General features: G+C 39.9%; 1 protein-coding gene across 1 annotated transcript in view; it reads right to left on the bottom strand.

Annotated features, from left to right (window-relative positions):
• The window catches only part of LOC108892027 (SRC kinase signaling inhibitor 1-like), an 80,495-nt gene that overhangs the window by 41,830 nt on the left and 23,171 nt on the right, over positions 1–15,494 (bottom strand). The window contains 1 exon segment of the mRNA XM_051066322.1: positions 5,537–5,563. Within this exon segment, the coding sequence (XP_050922279.1) occupies positions 5,537–5,563 (27 nt within the window).

The raw sequence follows: 15,494 nt of genomic DNA, 5'->3' as shown, positions 1-15,494 counted from the left end.
GTGAAAGACACGATACTAATGTACATGATCCAAAAAAGGAGCAAAAAACACATCATCTTATCAAAAGGATTCCTCTGTTATTTGATAGTTCTCAAGCTTTTTAGGCATAAATGACAGGTGTTGCTATTATTTTGTCCACCATTTATATCACGGAGGGTGACTTCAATATCAAAAACACCTCTTTGTATAACAAAGTATGGCTCGAAGACTACATTCTTCAGAATGACCATGCAGTTGAATCAACACCTCTAAAACTGAACATTATTCACTTTATGACAGAGGATTTATTACTGCTGTATTAGACTGTTAGGTGGACCTAATAAACTGCCAACTGAGTGTGCAGAAGCTAATGATGACTTAGCACATGTTGAAGAAACTAGAGTGATAACATTAGCAGCCTAGGCTAACTACCTTTCTCCTTCTAAAATAACAGCATGATGGGTCCTCTCACATGATGTAAAGGAACAGACGGCTTCAAACACCAATGGAAGTAATCTATGTGGACTAGTTGAAAAAGAGAATAAAACACCTTGCATCAACATTCATGGGACATTTGATATATTCCCCCATCAGTAGCACAACATAAAAGATGACAACGGGTCTCCTAGCAACGCTGGCTCTCAGTTTTCACTCAGCGGTTGTCATGGGAAATGCTTGCTCAAGAGGCTCAAGATTCACACACAGTTTCCACAAACTTGTCCAAAAACCTTTTAAAGATATAAATGTATGCACACTAGCCAGTATTATTTATACTGTACCAGTATTATTTATATTTCTTTATACAAAAATAGGGAAAAGTTTAAGCTGAAATAACTGTACCACTGTAGCTAACTGTGTACAGAGTGCCTGAAGCCAAATTCAACATTTAGCAAGGTGAACGGGATGTCTGACTTTGACAGTGCAAGCAAGGCAATACTGCTGCAATGCAAATCCTTCCTGGATAGATGAAAACATTAAACCTATAATAACTGTTTTTCGGCCACTGGGAGCTGGCAGAAACAAGATGTGAATGCAACATCAAGTTAATACTATGAACTTGTTAGCAAACAGCTGGTCATCCGGCAGCTACAGAGCAACATGATCACTTATTTGAGGTCCTGTTTGTGTTCGATATTCTCTCTCTTTTAGCTCTGTTTTTGGTCTCCACCACCTCCTGAGGGAAATCTCTGACTCTGTAGCTGCTAAATGCTCCACTGTGTTCACCAGCTGCTCTCTGACTGTGTCTGTCTGCTGTTTGCTGCAGAGCTGGTGGTGGACAGTTGGTTTATCAGAGTTCTGTCTCTCTCTGACTAATGTCCTAGACCCTTTTTAATTTTATAAAACATCTAAACTCTTCCTGGCTTTGGTATGCTAATGTATGGTAAGGCATTATACAGTAGAACGTTCTCAGCAATGATATTTCTTTTTAATTAACTATTTCCTCTCTTTTGTCACTATGGTTACTTTAACAAGCAGAAGAAAAATCCCACAAGCAATAGGTTCCATTATAATTCTCTTCAAAATGAAGATGGCTGCCGAATAATTGGGATTCTATTGAAGCTGTCCCCCCGTCTTTCCTTTCTCTGTGTAAGCCCACTGTGTGGTACATTCCTCTAAATTCAACACCGAGGCAAAGAGAGAAGACAATAGGCTGTGATTACTTTGGCCACTCCAGACAGAAAGACAAGAGCATGAGAGACGTAAAATGGAGCATTAATATTTGTATAAGTGAAGCTGGGAGCGATGAAAAGGAGAGAATTATGCAGCACTCTGCTCCATTGTGTTTTTGACAGTGTCAGTGGCAGCAGCAGTCGCAGGCTGGTGTTTGAATCCGCGTTTACCCCTGTGGACAAGCTGACAATCTCCTCTGCTTGTTCTGTCTGAGGACGTGGAGGATTGTTTAAGAGGGAGTCTTGAGATGTGTGTTTAATATATGTACACTTCATCTATATTTACAGTTTCCATGACCACTGCGTCCATGAGAATGTGTGTGCACTTGCATCTATGATAACATAAGTGTTTGCTAATCTATGATGCGTTCTTGCAGTGGGAGTATCATCGATGCTTGTGTGTGCATTTAGTGAGCTGGCAAACCAATGAAACATCAAAGGGGACCAGTGGGGGACTATTAAACACATACCCACCCTCACACTCACACACACACACACACACACACACACACACACACACACACACACACACACAACAGCATCTCAGTGCACTGCTGCAGGGGTTTCTATTGCATCAGAAGACGAGGCGAGACTCCCCGACTCCCTGAGAGGAAGGGAAGCGATAACCAATCCTGTATGAGCTGCAGACCGGCAACAAATAGGGGGAGATTGAAAAAGAAAAAAAGCCAGCATGTGTGATTGTCACCAGCTAAACAGATGAGGCAAATGTACTAAGTGAGCTGCAGCTGCTACTGTACATGAAAAACAACACATCGTACTAACTAGAATGAGAAAAGATTTTGTGTATGTTAAAATAAAGGAAGCTGCTGTGCATTATATTTTCATAAATATACTACTAGTACATTCAGTATTACTGAAATCAGTGCTCTGATGCTCATGTACCATTTGTTATATTATCTTGTGTCAGTGTTGGGGTTTTTATTCACAAACTGAAAATGTGCATAAAAACTAAGTGGAAGCACTGCAAATTCAAAAATATCACAAACCAAATTTTACACTTGGCTCAGTACAAGCTGGTGTACTGATAAATGCAAATATGCAATATTAGTAAATTAATCTTGAGGTACATGAAGCATATGACCCAAACTGAAAAGACAGAAAATAGTAACACTACGGCAAGCTACACAAAATGAGAGGGTACAGAAGAATAAGATATATCCTTTAACATTCTCGTAGTATATACTGTAAAATACAGCAAACATCTTACAGCCCGTTTAATCCTAAAGCAGCAGCTTTTCTATTGTTCCATTTCAGAAAATCCTTGAGCAGTTTATATTCGCTGTATCAGCAATAAGCATGCAAGGAGCCTTTCAGAATATCAAGTCATTTTATGGTTAAGATGCTGTAAGCTGCGGTAAGTGCTTAGGTTAGCGTATGCACAACGGTACAATCTCCCACATTGCAGTAAGGGTCAAAAGGGCCTGTTCAATAAACATAATGTATTCAAGACTGAGGTGGAACTAAGAATGCATTATAGGCTTTCATTGCTGCTTAGTGTTGCATTAGTTTAGGGAAACACTGACATGAATTTTAGGTCGAAACCACATCTTTTTCTCTACAAAAGCCTGTTAAAATGTTTACTTTGCTGCATTTTAATTCCATTATCTTGGGATTTTAAATGGTTGGTTCATCCAAAATTAGAAAAACTAAGAAATTATTTTCTCACCGACCTCTTGTGACATTTTGTTATGCAAATCATTTTGGTTTCATTGGTCCAGAATTTGATATTTGTGCCTCTATCCCAGTAAAATGAAGGTGAAATGGAGGTTCGTCTATGGTTAAACAGGAGATGTCTTAAAAAAATCAGCATTCAATCAAATCTTTGATGATAATAAACAAAGCAACGAGAAGTTTCTTTTTTATTCATGACGCTTTAAACATAATCACATGAACTCAGATGCTCGTTATACTTAAACCACACAAAACAACGGCTAAAAAACAAACACAGGTTCTTCCCAGTAATTGGTAGGATTACACCTTCACTTTTAATAAACCACACTACAGCTTCCCCCTGAATGACTGAGCATACTGTTTTGGTGAGATTAATTAATTCATACTCAAATTTAAATGGCATTCTTCTCACATTCCTAAATAACACAACTCAAGGAGCAAACACTAAAGACTGTGATTAATCTGCTCCTAACATTCAATGTCTCTTTGCATTACTGTTTTTTTTTTTTTCACATAATGGGAGTCGAGCTCCTCAGTCTGGAAACTTGAAACCAGCTTGGAGCCGTAGCTACAAACCAATAAGGGCAATAACACGAAGCTGGCAGTGACTGATGACCACTAATGGCTCCACTTTCACATTAACTTCACATTTCACACTATTTACATCCCAACCTTGCCAGTGCTTGGTAAAAATATCTGACTCTGACTGAAAATGAGGTTTCATTTTGATGGTAGCATTCAGTGCAGGCACACACTCTGAGGCATCTGAGTGGTTCAAAAAATCCTGGAGGCGAACCATGTGTTTTTAGCAGCGTGGGCTTAACTTTGGCTCATGATTTTTGCTTTATGTCAGCTAAACCCATCTCCTGTATTTTCTGTCACTAGGTAAAGTGTGTAATACAGTACAGATTACATTAATATTACCTTAAGAAATAAGAGGGCATGAATAATCTTTCACCAGTGACACACAGCAGTTTCACAGCTGTCTGCATTACCACACTCTAGACTGCTCAGAAGCTCTCGTTCAGCTAATCAAATAATAACTCAGGTGTAACTGCCCCGAGGGCTGAAAGCAGCCAAACTTGCAAGTGAGCTTAAACTGGAATAATACTGCACAGCAAGCAAAAGTGGCGTTTGGGGGCATGAGTCGAATGACGATTCTAGATGAAAAGTAAGGGGATCACTTAAAGGATAACAGGCTGTATTTTTGAACCTGGGCTTTATTTTCCAATGTGCGTGGGTGTAAATGATTGATGGGGACAAAAACCTTGGAATCAGTGCAGTATTGAGCAAGAACAGTGTACCCAGCAACCATGAAACGGCTGCTGCAAAGTAATCCAATGGGCAATTGTCCATGTCAAGTGCAACATCATGGATAGGATTCCTACAGAGATAGACCTTTTTATTAAAGAGTAAGATCCTTTTTGTTTAACCAGAAACATTGCTATATATCACTGCCAGACTCCATTGACAAAGACAGTAATTTTATCGAGAAGAACACTGGAGCTGCTGGCATACTGCTGCCTCGATCTGTTAGTTTGTTTGTGTTATTGTGTTACAGATCTTTTATACAGGTAAAAGTACTACACAATAGCACAAACCAACCGAGCGAGGCAGCAACTCCATCGGTAAAATTACTGTTTTCCTAAATTGGGATATTTCAGTCTGGACTAAAGTGGTGGAGACGTGCCTGATAACCAGAGTGATTTGCCATTTTGTTTCCCTTCATTATTCAGCAGAGGATGATGCACCCATTCTAAATCCCACCTAGAAATCTCCACTTGGCTTGTTTTTCTCTTTACAACCAAGGAAAGAGCTGTCGAGGAGCATAACACCTGGAAACAAGCTATGAAGGGTTCTGCACAGTGTCCTTTATAGACAAGATACAAGAAACATATATTCTAAACTCTAACCAGCAGCTTTCTACCTGAACTAGACCACATAGAGTATTGTACTTCACACAGCGACTGGACAAGTTTGTCTCCTCCTGTACGAAACCCATGGATTCTGTTTACTTGCTACCAAAGAGAGAAAGTGAAATGCAGGAGTGTGTGCCAACATGTGACCAACACTCACAGCAATGGTGAAGAGGCAAGCGGGCATGCAAAGACACAATGGAAAGTTATCCTATTAGAGACAAATCCACACAGAGGCACAGATTTACACTGAAGCACAAACACAATATTGGCACTGACCTTGAAGCTCCAGTAGTTTGGTTGTTGCTAGGGGGGTAAGAAAAACAAAGACCAAAGGAGACAGAAAAGAGACAGGGGAGGGTAAGAGAAGGGGAGAAAAAAGGATTGAGTGTGAGACATTTTCTCATGTGTTAAGTTGCAAAACACCACACTACAAAAGATCAAGAAAAAGAACGGCTATAAAACCACAAAGACTGAGAGAAACTGCTTTGTCACTCGGTCCCCATGTGAAGATGTGTGAGTGATACCACAAAGTGTAACTAATAAAGTAGAGGTTTAACGGTGCATAATTTTTTAATGTAGTGGGTGTGATATGCCTCAAAATGTCTTCACCACTTTCTTTTAAATGACCTCAAATTGTAGCAAAGCTTAAACAAACAAACCAATAAACAGCCCATTTTTTTGTACATTAAGCTTGGTGAGAAAATGATGAGCTAATTATTGTGATGATAGCCAGATTAACTTATGTTGTCCTTCACTGCCATCATAATAGGACTTTAATTGCTCGTAATTGCTTCTCAGCAATTAATCAAATGTTTACAGTGACTTCACACACAGTAATGATGTAGGCCCCGGCAGCTCCTAAATTCAGCCCCGCACTCTCCCCTAGATGCAGAGTTGTCTGGCGTGGACCCAGGAGCAGGATTAAAGCAACACACTGACACTGGATTAAGAAGCTGCCATTTTCACTTCATCTGAGAGGAAGCCAACTTTCAGGTCAACGTACTTCTGATTCCTTAGAGGTGCTATATGTTTTAGGTTTTTGCTATCACTACATAGCAAACGTTAGCATTACTAGCTGTTTACTTCCGAGTCTAGAAGAGTCATCGCAAATTCAGCATCAAACTTCATTCCTTTACTCACCAAGAGTTCTCTCCAGATGTGAGAAGCAGCGCCAGTGTTTGGCTTCTATTCCTTTCACTTCTTCTCTTTGCTGCTAAACATGGTTTCTTGCCAGGACGGTAGCGGTGGTGGGCATGGTTGCTTCCCAAGAGCTTCAGCCATCATTGTGTTTACAAGAGGTTAGAGTACTCCCTCTGGGCAGCGCTACTTCTTCATCCTTTCACGGACACTACAGTGACTCACCGTTGCAAAGTGGTATTACAAAACAGGACCGACCACTGCTGGAGCTCTCGGCAAGCATGCAAGTTTGATGCTGATTTCACAAAGTTCTCAAAGAAAACAGCTATCAATGCTAATGTTGGCTACACAGCAATAGCAAAAACTTGCATAGAGTACCTTTAAGACACAGTAGCTGACGCTGTTTGTGCAAGATGCCAAATAATGAACTTGTTCATCTACAATATACTTGATGGCCAAATGTATTTGGACCCTATAATATACTTATGTACTTTTGTTTTACCATCGCTTTCCTTCAATACACCAATCACTGAGCTGAGCATAAACTGTCAACTTCAGACACTCAGAGTCATCTTTCTGCTCTAATTCCTTGGATGCCATGGGCATACTTTAACAGAGAAAGGCTGGCAATATGCTAGTGTTTGTTACTGCCAACAAATCCCAGGAAAAAACAAGCCAACAATGTGTTAATTTGTCTCTCAGTACTTTCTAACTTCTTCACCCTGTCTGCAGTTCATGTTTTCCAAATAAAGATGTAAATCTTGAGGTCATAAATACATGCTTCTTCATCGATGTGCTCTTAATATCAGGATACACACACAATACCTGTTAGTAGGATACATTCATTGTTAGTTTTGGTCTTTTAATGGGATTTGCTGATTGGATTAAAATATACAATATCACCAGACTTATTTTTAGTCCTGCAACTACAAAGAGGAGCAGCAGCATGGAGCTGAAAGCTGATCAGCCTCCACTGAGATGATGACAATTTAGTTTTATAATTTTCTCCAGCGATTATCAATTATCTATTCATAGATTCTAGTGTTTCATATAATATACCCTTTCCAGAAACAATTTATTATTGAGGATGGTGGCTTATTAAATGATAGGAGAGCAATTCTGACAATTGGTCAGTGACAACCACTTGTGTTTGTTCATTTCCTGGTTCAACAGTACAATGCTTCCATGCACAAAGTCAGTTCCGATGAAGAAAAGGTTTCCCCAGTCCCAGCCCACCTGACACGTTTAGGATGAACTGAAACACAGACTATGAGTCAAACTTTATCACCTGACCCATCAGCATAAGACTTCTCTAATCCTCCTGTAACTGAATGGGAGCAAATCCCTGCAGCCAGGTTCAACATCTGGTGGAAAGACTGAAACTAGAGCAGTTTAGCTGTCACAGTATAGCAGCTGATTGATGTCCATGGTTTCTTCCTCATACTCTTACCCACATACATTATGCTGCTCTATGTTTGGTCATGAATGAAATGCAGTCCATTCTTTGGAATGACATTCTTTCAGTTTCCCCTGACTGAAAGGTATCTTGTATAAAGCCCAACCAGGCAACACTATTTCCTGAACAACTTCCACTCGTTAACTTGCACTGAGGAACGCTGAATGCGCTGAATCAGAAAACTGACCTAAACACAAGGTCTCTGCATTCAGTTCTTTAAAAAGAGTCTGACACCACTGAGAGAGAAAAAGGGATGAAAGAGACAGAGTAGACAACCATACTCCAAGAGAGATGTCATTGTGTGGCTTATACAAGGCTGTTTTACATTCTACAATAACTCTGTTACCAGATTTTTACCTTAGTTTAGTTTTCTCCACTAACTAATCAAGTCCTATTATCAAAATAACATGCTGCCAGAACTGTGAATCTCTGGCAGAGATACGTGATATGATGACAACTGAGACATTAACACACAGATTGTATGGTTAAATGTTTGTTATCAACAGGGTTTTCAATCCTCCAACAATCCCAAAGTAATGTTAAAAAAAGATATTGTAAACTGAAAAAGAATCATATTAATGGATTTTGACACTTTGAGGATAATCATGATATAAGCTTTGGAAATACAGTTCCCATAATCTGTCTATCTCCCATAGTCTATGTTTAAGAGGATTTATGAACATTTATTCACTATGGACGTGTTATAATGACATCCTCCAAAAGTTTCACTGAATCTAAAAATGTTTGAATCAGGTCAGTGTTCAGATTTTAATGAGGTATGACATTATGAGAGAAAGTCTGAAATTAATGCAAAATTCTGGAGCACCTGCAGAAATTATTATATCAAAATTACATATTTAGAGCATTGTGAAGCTCTGGCATGGCCTCCAGTTATTCTACTGTTGAGTTTATTTGCAGAAATTTAAACAATCACAGATAAAGTTCAGAATAATCATCAGTCATAACACAGAAAGTCTGATTGTTTCCACTGTGGTCCTTGTTAAAGCAGTTGGGTGAGGCTGTTAATGATGAGATGATACTTCTATTTAACTACTGACTGCAGTTAAAGATTTGTTATTAACAGCTATAACAACTCTGCCCTACTGCCTGTCCAATCATGTCAATAAAGTCGGATGTTATAGACACGTAAACACAAAACTGTCTTAGTCCTCTGCTCGAGTCCTCTGCCGCAGAAGAGAGGCAACAGACATCTTAAAACCCATCCATTAATCACACATGAAGGGACAGAATTAGCTTCTGGGCAAAAATGGGATGTTTGGCTCTGACTGCTCTCATTTGTGCCAAGATGTCTGCCTCAATATATATCTGTATAGCTTCTTCATTGTCAAATGGTTTTCTACAGGTCAGTTAAGTCGTGGTTGATCAGAGTCTGTGGCTGTAGGTGTGGAACGTGCACACTGTCGACCACAGTGTTTTGTTGCTCGACAGCTAACAGCATTTGATTGAGCACAGACCTCTGTCAGAGGTTGACTCAATCAGTAATCGATTGAAGCGCAGATCTCATCATAGCCAATTCGACTTGTAGCTGAATCAGATATCACATCCGACACATAGTGAAAAATGAAGTTTAAAGAAACAAATAATGAAATACCTTCATGGGCTGATCAATGAGGTTTACAAATGTTAAAAGGAATATTTCTCTCATATTTCAAGGTTCCTGCAGTGTTCACAGATTAAAATTTAATAATAAAACAGAGTGGAGGTCAATACCTTTTTCATGATCAGTTTTACCAAAGAATGATGGAAAACACAAAAAAAGAGACACAAAAAACACAAAGAAACACAAAAAACACAAAACAAACACAAAGAGACATAAAACAACCACAAAGAAACACAAAACAACCACAAGTAGACATAAAACAACCACAAAGAAACACAAAACAACCACAAAGAGACATAAAACAATCACAAAGAAACACAAAACAACCACAAAGAGACAAAAACTTACAATGACCACAACCACAAGATATTCAACATGACAAGCAAGAGAGACAACACTGCCAGAAAAAGGACACAAAATGACACAATTTGACCACACATAGATGCAACACTATCATAAAGGGACAGAAAATCAACAAAAAAGAGACTCAAACCACCACAAAAACTTGTAATGACCACAAAGAGACCCAGAATCACCTCAAAGAAACTCAACATGACAAGAAAGAGACAAAACCATCACAAAAGAGTCAGAAATAACCACAAAGAGACACAATATGATATTGAATGCAAAACCAGCATAAAGAGGCACAAAATCACACAAAAAACTTGAAACAACCACAGAGCCTCAAAACCCCAATAAAGAGATGCAAAAGACTATTCAGTAGCATCTAAGGCCTGTTTTGTTAAGGGAACTGAATTCAGTGCCTTTTCAGACTTTTAACGACCTCCTGATGTTTTGACAGAAGAGTGAAAGGAGAAAGAGTTTAAGTTCTCTAACCACTTTGACTGACTGGCTCACCAGACTTAAAGGGAATAATTCAACTTTGACTCTTTCTATGGAAAGCTTCAGTTAAACGTCACTTACCCTCCAAACTTTTCTTTACAGTAACTAAAAACATTTATCATATGAAACTCAAAATGTTGACAGAATACTCTCGTCCTGACTGTTCCCAAAGAACTGTTTAACATCTGTATGCTGCCTTATTCACTCTCAACACTAAATCTACTGTCACAACAAACTATTTGCAGCTATTTTAGCAGAAATGAGCGAGAGTGCAGATTTGACAGCACATTAATTCAAACACTGACTTGCACCTTTGGAGTAGTTTTAATGTGATTTTAAATTCAGCTCAGGTGTGTTAATGTTGTCTGTGTCTAAACTCCATCACATATGCTGTGAGCTTTAGAAAAAACAAATTCTCTTAATTAAACTAAGGTGTAGGTGGAATTTAATTCATGTTTGAGCAGCTGTTCTGGGAGCTGCCTGGATCCCCAGTATTTTCTCTTAGAGAGCTCCCGAAGTCTCAGTTGCAACTTTTTGAAATTCATCTCACTTTACGCTGAATATGGAGAGGAGGAAGGAGGACAGAAGAAACAGACTTCAGGAGAGAAAGACCTCGACAGGCCTGTAGGCTGCTGTGACCCAGATTTCAGAGCTCAGTGTGGCTTCTAGGCCCGTGTCCAAGCCTGGTGACCAAAACAGCACAATCATACCTGATTTAATGCCACCCAGCCTCAGTTAGCTTCAGCTGCACTGCAACCAAACAAAACAATTAGGCCTCTCCTCTCACATTTAATCCAGCACATAAAGTCTACACCGCCAGATTCTGCATCCCAGGCATTTATATTTTTCGGCTTTTCGATCCCAGTGTTTCATATTTTGCATAATAGTAATGTTGACTTCAGCAGCTATTCAGGATGGCATCTAACCTTCACTTATCTCTTAGATTAGGGAACCACATGCAGTTTTATCAGCCACTTAAATCTTGCAAATTGTCACCTCAGTCTACAACTCCCTGTTTTTCTATAGTCTGACTTAACGTAAAACATCCACACAAGGATAAATCATAATAAGCCTACGTACAACAAATGAAGAAGCAGACTGAAAAGATTATTTACATTTCTCTTTCCAGCTTTCATAAAGTAAAGGAAGATGAAAATGTCAAGCATTCAGCCGGAGAAAGTACAATTCATTCTGCATCCTTATAAACAAACAAACCTTCATCTACACAGCAGCCAGAACAAATATTAGCCAAGATAAGAACAACTTTACTTTGAAAAATAAACCTTTACACATCTTTAATAGTTTCCTTCCAACTTTCCTTAACCTGAATAGAATCCATCACACTATCAGGCTACTAATACAATAAGGAGGAACTCTATTGAGGCCTTTATTTCTTTTTATTTTTGTTTGAATTCTGAGTAGAATGGAAAACCTCATAGACAGCAGCATTCAAGGGTTTAATGTCAGGAGTGGACGACAAATGTAATGAAAACTGTCAGTCTGTTGATAAAGCCAAATGAGGACTCTCTCTCCATCAGTGTCTCCATCTCTTTAACCAACACTGTCTTTAAACATAATTACTCTTTATATAGTCATGACAGTTCAGGCTGTAAGTATTTGGACGGTTTTCACATTTTCTCCTCTCAGGGCACTGAGCTTTACATTAAACTAACTACATTAAAGTGCCAAATCTCAGCCTTAACTTGAGTTTACATCAGTACTGAAAGAACTGTGGGGGAGATACAGCCCTTATAACACACACAGTGGCCAACGTTTAGGGACAGATCAGTCAAACAAAATCATCATATTAGCTGTTTCTTTAATTTGCAGTCATTCGATCCTCAGATGTGAGCAGGCACTTTGTATCCTCCCTGATGACGCTCTCATAGGTCTTCAGGGCAGCCATCTTCAGCTCTTGCTTGTTGGGGAGTCTCTCTGGCTTTAGGCTGGTCTTCAGGAACTGGAATGAAGTGGAATGACTGACTCGGCCAGTTGAGGATATTACTGCTACCCCTTCACCTTGAAAAGCTCTATGTTTGTTTTGGCCGTATGTTTAGGATCCTTCTCCTGCTGAATGATGAAATGCCGTCCAGTGTGTTTTGATGCATTCAGCTGAATCTGAGCACAGAATGCTCCTGTTTACCTCTGCATTCATCCTGTTGCTTCCATCAGCAGTGAAATCATCAATAAATGCCAGTGCGCTGCAGAACCAGCATCCATGTTTGACAGATGAGGGAGGTGGCGGCTTCGGGTCATGAGCTGTTTTCTCGTTTTTTTTCCCCACACTTTCCTCTTTCCATCATTTTGATTGAGGTTGATTTTAGCTTCATCAGTCCATAGAAGCTCAACCTGTTTCTTTTTGTGAACTGCAACCTGTTTGCATCATGTGTTGAATCCCTCTGAGGTTGTTGTCGTGAAGTCCTCTCTTGATTGTTGATAAGGTAACATGTCCATCTACATCCTGGAGAGTATTCTTGACTCGCTGTGCAGACAAAAACAGATTTTCTTTACCATGCAAATGATTTTCTGGTTATCCACAAGACCTGTGCTTCTCGTTCTCCCAGCTCAGCTTGGTGGTTTTTCCTGTGAGCACCTGCTTCTGATCTACTCTCTGATAGATTCTTGCTTTTATTTTTTAGACTCATTATCTTCTTCACTCGCATGGTCACAGCTTTCTCCCTCTCAATCAACTCTGAGCCACATCTGAGCTCTTTTGTGCACAGTCACCATATCTCAACCCAGCTGAACACCTATGGGAGACTTTGGACAGACATGTTAGACAGCGTTGTCCCCCACTATCTCAAAACCGCAGTTGAGGGAATATCTTCTGGGAGAATGGTGGTGGGGAATGGTAGTAGAGAATCAATACTAGGGATAGACTGATTATCTGCGCCGATATTCGGCATTTTGACGCAAATCGGCATCGGCCTTTTTTAATCCAACGGCCGATAAGAGATCAATTTAAAACTGGGCTATTTTGGCTCTGATGCAGCCGCGCCTCTCTGTCTGCAGTCACTATTCTGTCTCCAGCATTGTCCCACCCACAGCACCATCTGATTGGTTACACACACTTTTACTGCAAATGAATAACGGCTCCAAATATCAGTTATCGGCCTCCTTGACTACTAATAATCAGTATCAGTATCGGCCCTTAAAAAACATATTGGTCTATATCTAATCAATACCAAGGAGAACTGAAGCTGTTCTTGCAGCTTTATATTGGTTTTTCCTTGGTCACCTGTCTGTTTGTCTCTAAAGGGCTGTATCTCACACACAGTTGTTTCAATATTGATGTAAACCCACTCAAGATAAAGCTGAGACTGATTTCAAATTGAATGTGCTGAAGCTCAAAATAAAATGTCTGTAGGTCTCAGACCGGAGGCAGGGTTTTTTTGGGCAATTAATTAACATGTCAATAATTTTTTTTCCCCAACTGTTCTTTTCATCGTAAGTACTTTCACACAGAACGCAAATATTACGCAGCAAAAAAGCAGCAGAATTATTCATTTTTGTCAGGAGGAGGTTGATTTTTTTCTGAAATTTTGCATCAACCAATCACATAGCCTGACAAAGGATCCCAGTAGTTGGCCCTCTCCCTCCTCAGATGCAGCAGTAGCATCTTCAGCAGGACCTCAAACTCTCCCAGTGACATCCTAAAAATATGTCCAGAAGTACAGGCGAGTATTTCAAGATTTTGCGTTGTGTACTCATCATGTTCCCAGTGTGAAGGCCTTTACAGTCTGGACTGTATTTTTGTGTTGCCCTTCTGTCCGTAATTTACATGCCGCTGCTCTCTTGATCTGGCATAGACTGATAAAACAACACCACAGTCACATCTGTACATCTTTCTGTACATATTGTGAATGATTTTGATGGAAAACTTGACACTTGACTGAACAACTCATTATTTGCCCTCCTGTAATCAAAAGTTTGCGATTATTAAATGTTCTACATTCATTTCTCACCAGTTTACTTTTTACTTGCCTTTTTTTGTGCAAAAGAATAATGACACTGTCAGGGATCATTAATCAAGATAAAGAGCAAACAATGTCTTTCACCTTCATCTTCTCAACTTTGAAGCACCTCTGTGCCGTGGTTTCATAATTACAAACTGACATCTGGGAAACAGGCATTAATATTATCACCCTCCTCACAGGTTCTTGTCAGAATTACTGTGACAGAAACAAACAGCTGATAATTGTGAAGTCAAGCACCCATTGTGTTATAATCCCTAATATACTGTATCTTACCACTCACACAGAGCTGTGCACGGAGTAATCACCCGCTCCCATGCTTTATTCACCTTAAATTGAATGGCAAAAATTACCGCCAAGTCACTCCACAGATAATTTAATGCACCAACAAGCGGACATTTTTTGGAACATAAAACCTGTCTCATCTAACACAAACAGGCCCCCTATGCACCGTGACTCAGTGATTACTGCCTGCAATATTTCTCAATCACTTGAGCTGAAATCCCAAGGCGCACATATGCACTGAGACAGACAGTGCTTAGAGAGATGAGAGGGGAGAAAGATGGGGAAGGAGAGAGGGAGAAAAGAAAAAGAGAAACAGCAAGAGAGGGATGAGCAGAGAGACATGAATGCCTGACCTGCATGCCAAGTAGCCATTTTTGTACCCACCCTCTTTTTTTTTTTTTCACCCCACTCACTCACTCACTCAGTCTTCCTTGCTTCCTCTCCAGCCCAAACATACACACCAACACATGTGCACTCACTTCATACACACTGTCGTACGCTTGCACCCTCGCAGGCATGCATTCACAAACATATATGAACACACACTGCTGCGGCAGCACAGACACACCTGGCCAACACCTGACTGCTTGGAAACAAATGGATCCTCCCCTACAACACACACACACACACACACACACACACACACACACATTAAACAGAAAGGGAGGAGGAGATGAGTTGTGTACTCATCAGGTGTGACTATCTTTACATCACCTGTACCCCACACACACACACACACACATATCCACACACACATCCACATACATTAAGATGATGAAGATGCAGACACAAACACACACACACACACACACTCCTGTACTTTACATCACTCCATCATCATTCACGCAGCAGCACAGCGTCACACACAGTCATGGCAGCACCACAGAGGAATGCCGAAATGTCTCAGCTGAGGATGCA

Source organism: Lates calcarifer, linkage group LG23, assembly GCF_001640805.2.
Source record: "Lates calcarifer isolate ASB-BC8 linkage group LG23, TLL_Latcal_v3, whole genome shotgun sequence".
Classification (NCBI taxonomy): domain Eukaryota; kingdom Metazoa; phylum Chordata; class Actinopteri; family Centropomidae; genus Lates; species Lates calcarifer.
Note: the sequence above shows the minus strand (reverse complement) of the source record. Positions and strands in the feature narration are given on the sequence as shown.